This window comes from Mus pahari, chromosome 12 (genome assembly GCF_900095145.1).
Source record: "Mus pahari chromosome 12, PAHARI_EIJ_v1.1, whole genome shotgun sequence".
Lineage (NCBI taxonomy): Eukaryota > Metazoa > Chordata > Mammalia > Rodentia > Muridae > Mus > Mus pahari.
This window is the reverse complement of record NC_034601.1, coordinates 59,433,463-59,442,125: the sequence shown is the minus strand read 5'-3', so window position 1 is coordinate 59,442,125 and position 8,663 is coordinate 59,433,463. Positions and strand designations below refer to the sequence as shown.

General features: G+C 34.8%; 1 protein-coding gene across 3 annotated transcripts in view; it reads left to right on the top strand.

Annotated features, from left to right (window-relative positions):
- Cadm2 (cell adhesion molecule 2) overlaps positions 1-8,663 on the top strand; it is a 949,182-nt gene that overhangs the window by 717,239 nt on the left and 223,280 nt on the right. For all 3 annotated transcript variants that reach the window (XM_021208891.1, XM_021208892.2, XM_029544253.1), the window contains one exon: positions 2,478-2,627. In XM_021208891.1, the coding sequence (XP_021064550.1) occupies positions 2,478-2,627 (150 nt within the window). The remainder of the gene's footprint in view (positions 1-2,477; positions 2,628-8,663) is intronic.

The following is an 8,663-nucleotide window of genomic DNA, read 5'->3' as shown; positions in this document are numbered from 1 at the left end:
TTTTCTTTCTTTCTTTCTTTCTTTCTTTCTTTCTTTCTTTCTTTCTTTCTTTCTTCCTTCCTTCCTTCCTTCCTTCCTTCCTTCCTTCCTTCCTGCTTTTTGTGGACCAAGAATCCAAGAATATTGATTAAAATTAGTTTTTTGTATTAGCAAAGAACAATAAAAAATAATTAATGCTGACCTTTCTCATATCTGATTTTACAATTTAAATTTCTTTGTTAAAAATGATTATTGATTTTTTTCCCTTTTGTTGTCAAATTTACATTTCATGAGATGGTAACACAGCTATTATGACCCAGCAGCTACTCTGGAATGAGAAGAGAAAACATTGAGCTTTCAGAATAAACTTCTAATGGTTCATTGACTTTGTCTCACCATGGGAAACGGAAAAAAATCACTTAACCTCCCAGTGTCAGTTTACCCATCTGTGAAATGAGAAGGATAATATTTTCTTATGGGGATGGTTTGAAAATTATTCTGCAAATGTAGTAGACAAAATTGTTGCAAGCATCACTCACTTTTCTCCCTGAATTCTTTAAAGCAACAGACAGTATTATTTATGTACTTGTTGATAGTCAAAACATCATCTGGGTCGAACGAACCATGTATATTTATTAGCAGTTAAGATACTTGGAGAGTTACTCCCCCCCCCATTGCTCAATTTATGCATGTTATTAACACCAGGGGATCCAAGAAAAGCACCTTAAAACCATACTGAACTCCATATTCATGAGGTGATAATCCCAGGCAAGTATTCACTCTCTGTGTTTGAGTTCGTGTTTGCTTGGGCTTGTTTTGGTTCTTGCTCTACCTTGTTTTACAAGACTGATAGGCCTCTTCCCTTCCTGTGAGTGGTTATCTCTGAGCAGAAGTCAAGATATACCCCATAGTTGTCCTGTTGAATTTCAAGTAAACTATCAAAGAATATATTATTCAAAACTCCAATGTCAAATTCAAAATTCATCTTAAAGCTTAAGGGGAAGTGTCCTGGGGAGTTGTCATGGTGACTTGAAGGGGCTGGTATGGAGAAGGAAAAGCTCCTGATAAAAGATTTTAATACTCTAAAGTCTTAATTATGGAATGTGGTCATGAACCTCTGTGCTCATGTCACTTAAGGCTGGAAAGAAATGTTTCCCTTCAGGCCCTTTTGTCTCTTCTGGTGCCAATCAACAGGCGTCTTGTTAATAAACTTCTTTATGCCAATGGCTCCCATATAACCTCAAGTGGTGCTTGGAATAATGACAGAATCATTACAAAGTAAAGCAGAAAAGAGAAATACGTTTCATGGGTATGATTAAGCCATCCTAATGTCCTTGAATATGTAAATTATTTTGACTTAATGAACTACCTTGCTCACATAATAGTATTTTAACCTGGCTCTAGTACATCTTTTTGTCTCTGTGAATGTTATCAGACTTGAAAGAGGTTTTTATCCAGATCAGTACAAAAATGAAATGTATATATTATATTTTTGCATGCAATACCTTTGTTTAAAGTATTAGAAGTGTACTTGTTAGGTAAATTTATTACATAGATTGCAGTAATAGTTAATATATGCATTTGAAATTAGAAAGCTGGTTGTATACCGACACTATACAAATTGAAAATTCTTTAAGAATTTAAGATGTATTTTCTTGATCATAAAGAAAAACTAATTATTACAGAAATGTTTACAAAGCAGTAATAAGTATCTCCTTGGGTAACAACCATATATGTGTGTGCACATATGTTGGAATGTGTATACTTTCTGTTGTTCTGGAGAAAATATATCACAATTGTTAATCAGGCTGGTCACAAACACCTGGAATGCAGGGGCTCCTTCTTCAGCTGGCAGAGTAGCTAAGACTACAGGTGCATGCCACCACACCAGGATTTTGAAATATTTCATGGACTATTGTACAAGATGAATATTCTTTATAGAACAGTCACATTGTTTTGCCAACATTTTGTATTTTAGAAAAAGCTCTATAAGGTTTCCCAGTAAAGTGGGATTCATTTTTCATTTCCCTTATCATAAATTCACTCTAAAGTTCTAGTTTTTTATACATTATGAGCTTTGTTCTACATTATAAAAAAGCTACCAGGGAAGTGTTTTATGTGTTTCCTAGGATCCTGCAGAGAGTTTAATTCATGCAACATCATTCTCTGCCTTACCTTCAACAATGAATCCATCTCAAACCACACAACCAATTCTAGGCCAAGGGAAATGAAAGATTATTGTATTACTATTGGAATATATCTTCATGTGTGCCTAAGAGAGATACATATTCTGAGAAATGGAATAAAATGTAAAGAAAATATAATGGTGTGCCTGTAGGGTAGTCTAATGATTTGAAATTGCTTTTCTATATTTTGTCCTGTATACTTTTGGTGGTTTACATTTTATTTTGAGTAAATCCTGATGTACAATGTAGAACACGGAAATTAATCATTTTATAACTTTCATTTAATCAACTTTTTCTGTAATCTCCTTTTAGGCAGCCAAGGGCAGTTTCCACTAACTCAGAATGTCACGGTTGTTGAAGGTGGAACTGCAATTTTGACCTGCAGAGTTGATCAAAATGATAACACCTCCCTCCAGTGGTCAAATCCAGCTCAACAGACTCTGTACTTCGATGACAAGAAAGGTGAATATATTTTCTCAGAAATGTTTTAAACATGTTCTGAAATACCCTAATTATAATGGATTTATTTTCCTAAGATGATTCAAATTATTCCTTTTGATTACTAAACTGCTGCTGCGTGTACTTAAACATGATAAATATTAAATACTTTACTTTGCAAGTCATAAACACCAAAGACAACCTGTGTCAACTTTCTAATAAAATAAACAGCTTCAATTCTATTTGAAAATGCTTTCACTGACTGCTTCTCACCCCATTCGAATGCTACACTATTTCATTTTAAAACATCATAGCTTGTAGAGTGATTTTTTTTCTAATATTGGGTCATATGCTGTTATTTTAAGATCTTAATTTTACATGTCTAAAGGATGCTTTCATTAGAAAAAGTTTTGCCTTCTAGATTTATTCTCGGCAATTGGATCAGCTAAAAAAATACTATAGAAATGATTTATCTAGTAAGGATAACCATAGCCATGTTCAAAAAACAAAAATTCATTAAGAAACTGTATTTATATGCATAGAACGAAAGTAGGTTTGGACTTCATTAATTTACTAAAGAGGCTTCTAATTAGATAAGACAAAAATTAAGATTTGAATGTTTTGTGGTGAAGAAATCTACACTCTGAAACTCAAGCAAGCATCTAATAATATGTCAAGTTGTTAATTCTCTATCCAAAATGATAACAGTAAATAACATATGAAACATAATAAAAATATGGCTCAGGAGGCAGAGGCAGGCAGATTGCTGAGTTTGAGGCCAGCCTGGTCTACAGAGTGAGTTCCAGGACAGCCAAAGCTACACAGAGAAACCCTGTCTCGAAAAACAAAACAAAACAAAAAGGAAATATTTATAAATAAATTTGCATTATAGAAGATAGAAAATATGATTTAGATATTACATAATGACTTCTGATGTTTAAATGAAATGTAGCTGATAGCAATAAGGAAATTTAAAATTAGCTTAATTTTTAGCTATCCAAATTTTAATCAAGCAAACTGTAATAAAGATGTCTATCCCATTTAACATATATTTTATATATTGGTGAGATTTTTCTGCCTTTATTATTATCAATAAAAAATAGTTTTGAAGGTGTTAAGTTTTTAATATATAATGAAACAGTTAAATATGTAATTAGATAAGCTGAAGTGTCTTGAATGCCTCCTTTTACTAGCATTTGTGTGAGAATAGACTAATTGAAGTCTCTGCTCTGATACATAGGCAGTAGTGGGGATGACAAATAAGTAAATGAACAGAATATGTTAGACGATAAAAGACACCTGTGAAAAACCATAGATATGGATTTGAGTCAGTGTTAAGATTCTATGAAGAGGGGTTTGAAACATGACTCGGAGATTGAGTGTATACAAGTGTCCAAAAGAATCCAGTCTGAGAATCCCCAGTGAGAGAAATAATAGAGTAGATGGAGACTTTGACTTTAGTTTTGAGCAACTACTGTATGTGATTGTGGTGGAAGATGGTTTAAAATGTTTAAGGGCAGGGTATGGAGTTACAGAAACAAAGAATTGTCCCTCATAGACTGTGTCTAAAAGTAGACCTGGTTCCCAACAGGGGTGTTCAGAATTTCTCTCAAGGTCTTCAATGGATTGAATGAGACACACTCACAAGACTATTCTGCTTTAATAAAACATCTAAAAATTATAATGCTGGTTTTTAAACAATAGTTTTACGGCAGCATGTAATCTTCTGTTTTACCCAATATTGAGGACAATAATTTCCTCTTTCCAGTGAGATATGCGTTCCCGTACAATCAATGAATGGGACAAGCTGTGCAGAGTAATGAATGCTGCATGCACCATTCCTTTGCTAATCATAGTTTTGCTGTCTGAAGTTAGGGTTATCGGAACTCTTCACTTGAATAATATGTCTTCATATGGTATATTATTATATAATCATACCTTACACTTTGTTTTCATGTACATATCTGAAGTATATTTACATTTAGTAATGTTTCTTTTTTCTATTCCTGCTTTGAATTAAACGATATTGCTGAGGAGTACCTTTTATAGGTATGCTGTATAGTGTATGTTTGCATATGACTTGGTGGTGTGCATGTGTGCATGTGAGAGCCTGTTGGAAGTCCACAAGACAGCTTCAAGCATCCTTGCTCAGGAACACTGCCATCGTATTTTGAGACATGGTCTCTCAGTGTCAAGGAACACACAAAGTAGATTAAGCTAGCTAGTAAACGGGTGGCATATGCTAGTCTCTGCCTCTCCAGCACCAGGAGTATAAGAAGATATACCAGATATTGTCATTGTTGGTGGTGGTGGTGGGCTTTTTTGTTTGTTTGTTTGTTTGTTTGTTTGTTTCTTGCTTAAGATGGCTTAGCACTTTATCAATTTAGCCATCTCCCAGACAGTATTTTTTTTAATGTATAAAATACTACCAAAGAAAAAATTGTCACACTGTTAACCATGGATAATATAACATCAAACCTCTCTATTGTTGTTGCTCTATCATCCCACTGTTGAATGCTTGAAAGCTCTGTTTTAAATGGATACCATACTTCTTCAGGATGAAGGGAGTGTGCTTACATTTGACATTTACAATTGACAGGTCACATCCTCAGGCACAAAGACAAAATCTATATTAAATGCCCTGGCCTCCCTTCCTGTGGTTCTATAAGTTATCCTTTACAGAGCATCTAAAACTGGAATTGATTCTGAGTATTTCTAGCTAATGATTTTTCCTGTCATAAATAGAGCAACTTGTAATACAATAGCTGCAAAGAGTTGCAAGTAGGCAACTCTTATTCTGAGGGATCCCTTATTCTGATGGATATACATACGGCGTGGAAAGCTCAGACTGCATTTATAATATTTATCTACATATTCTTGTGTTTTGGGACTTTCATAAAATATATAATGCAATTGATCCTGTAAATTCTTGAAGTACACACTTGATTCACTGATCCTTTCTTAAAGGAACAGTTCAAAAGCCCAGCTACCAACCCCCACCTCATTACACCTCTCATTGCATAACAGATTTCTGGCTACTCTATCAATTATATTACCAACTGGAATACTAGAGTAAAGAGAAGTTTGCAGAGAATCTCCCCCATGAGTGCCAGTCAAACATGGTTATTCCTTTATCGGTCAGTGATTCAGTTTGTATATTAAATCTTATTTTAATGAATGTCAAGCAGTAATGTTCCTCAGATGTATGGGTTTGAAAATGAAGTGTGCTTGGAAGGGTAAATTCCTAAGTGTTTCTCTTTGTGAAGAGTGAAACATGCAGAAAGGTGCTTCAATTCTCCATTTAGAGTTAGAGAAGACCTGCTCACTTAGAGTGGTGAGCTACAACAAAGCATGCCTGACATTGCACAGATGATAATCAGTTAAAAGAGAGTTAACCTGGAAATTTTTTTGTGAGGGGATCTATCAAATGTGAGGATTCGGGACCATCTTTATGGAGGCAAATGTGAGAATGGAGGGTTAACATGAAACTTACCTGGTCACATTTATAATCATGGCTAATTAAAAAATTACGATTTAGTATACGTTTTTGCACAGTAACTTCCACAGATATTAGATAGAAATAAGAATAACTTCCACAGATAGAAATAAGATATTCAAAAGCTAAGGAAAGTTGTTTCCAAACCTACAGTTAAAGAGAGGAGTGAAGAGATTTTTTTTTTTAATAGAAATAATGGAGGAGCTAGAGAAAGTACCCAAGGACCTGAAGGGGGATGCAACCCTGTAGGTGGAACAACAATATGAACTAACCAGTACCCCTGAGTTTGTGTCTCTAGCTGCATATGTAGCAGAAGATGGCCTAATCGGCCATCACTGGGAANAGAGGCCCCTTGGTCTTGCAAACTTTATATGACCCAGCACAAGGCAAGGCCAGGGCCAAGTAGTGGGAGTGGGTGGGTAGGGGAGCAGGGGCAGGGGGGNGGGGTATAGGAAACTTTCGGGATAGCATTTAAAATGTAAATAAAGAAAATAATAATAATAATAAAAAAGATTAACAAAATTAATTTTAAATGTATCAATATGTGAAATATTATGTCAATGAATACCTTAAAGCTGTATCAATATATAGATTCTATACCAATGTAAGAAAATAACAGCTTTCTGAGATGATCCTTGCTTGTTCATACTGTTTAATTTGATGGCAGATATAAGTGCATATACTTTGTTCAGGGTGAACCAGGGATTAAATATCATTTGGGGGAAGGAATAACCAGGAAGGCAAGCTCATTGGCCGAATTCTGGGGCTATCTTTATACTTCATTATCATGGAGAACTTTAGGTGTTTATGCTACATGTCCCAGTGCTCATGGTCCTCAGAGGGATGTTGTGGTTACATGTTCCAAAGCATGTAGAGGTAGGTAGGGGTAGGTAGCAAATGGCTCTACTATCTGAGGTTCTCAATTCTGAGATTCTGAGGTTCCAAGGGTTTGAGCTCACCCAATCTTACCATTTCTTATACCTGTATGTTTACATGGTCTCACATGCCCTACAAACATTGATCGTTCTTTCTTTTCTTTCTATTCATGTTGCTTGCGTTTGTACTGAGTTGTATATGTTTGATTTTTCCAAGTTATCCTTTGATCATTTATTATTCTTAAGAATTTTATTCTTTCTTGCACTATAACTATTGAGATTTCCTTTCTTTTTGTTGTGTATATTATTTTTCTAAGTTTTTTCTCCAGTGTTACCTGATGGCCATACTTTGCTTTAATTTTGTGTAATGTCCATAATGAAATATATTTTTCTTCATTGATTTTTTTTTTTTTTTTGGTTTTTCGAGACAGGGTTTCTCTGTTTAGCCCTGGCTGTCCTGGCCTCGAACTCAGAAATCCACCTGCCTCTGCCTCCCGAGTGCTGGGATTAAAGGCATGCACCACCACACCTGGCTCTCTTCATTGATTTTTAAAGGCAAGAATCCTAACAGTGAGAGTGGTTATGTTTCTAACTATTTTACCTGCTTTTAAGATTCTTTTCCTCCATAAGTTGTCAAATTCAGCCTTGATATAAGAGCTTTTAGCCTTGTCATATTGTGTCTGTTATTCTGTCTTCTCTGGGAGGCCTGCTTTTTTTCTGGAATAAACAGAAGTAGAGTGGATATCAGAGGGGGGGGGGAGGTGGTGGTGAAGCTAGAATGGAGGAAGGGAAACTGTGCTTGGGATATGTTGTATAAGGGATGAATCTCTTTTCAATAAAAAGAAAACAATAAGAAAAGATAACTTTGCTTGATGAAGTAATCTTTTTGAAATTTATGTACTCTGAAGGCTTGAAATCTATCACTCCATGCTGTCCTGGTATTTAAAGTTTTGGTATAATTTTATTAGAAGATTTATTCCTTTAATTTGGTCATCACTGAAGACATGGTAGTATTCACATTAGTAACCTTTATATTAATCTAGACCCATTGGTAGAAAACTTAGGAGGAAATTTAGAATGTTAAACATGTTTCATATATTGTCAGTTTATGATCTTTTGATTCAGACTTAATTTTCTCATGAAAACATGCCATTTATCATTAAAATCCAAATATATCTATTCAAGTATGTATTTTCTTTGGCAATGTGAACTGATTTATTTCTTGGAACGTGTTCTTGTTAATTTTCTGTGCTGGCTACATTTATGTCATCATTACATAAACTGGAATAATTTCTCAAGAAAGAACAGCAATAGAAAAAAAAATGCCTCCACCATAGTGGCTGGTTGGAAGATAAAGTTAGTTTTCTTCATTGGTGATTGATAAGGGTGGGTGAAGTTCAATGTGGTTGATGACTTGTTTAATGGTCTTCGATGTTATATGAAAGCAGATTGAGTACGCTACAAGGAAAAAAAAAACTAGTATTCCTCCAAGGCCTCTGTTTCAGTGTGTACCTCCAGGTTCTTGATATGATTTTCTTCAGCAACTTGAGAGTTAGAAGCTGAAATAAACTGTTTCCTCCTCCTCCTCCAAAAAAAAAAAAAAAAAAAAAAAAAAGAAATTTTCTTTATTTTCTTCTTCTTCTTCTTCTTTTTTCCTGGATCCCCCTCTGAAAACCCCCTATCCCCTCC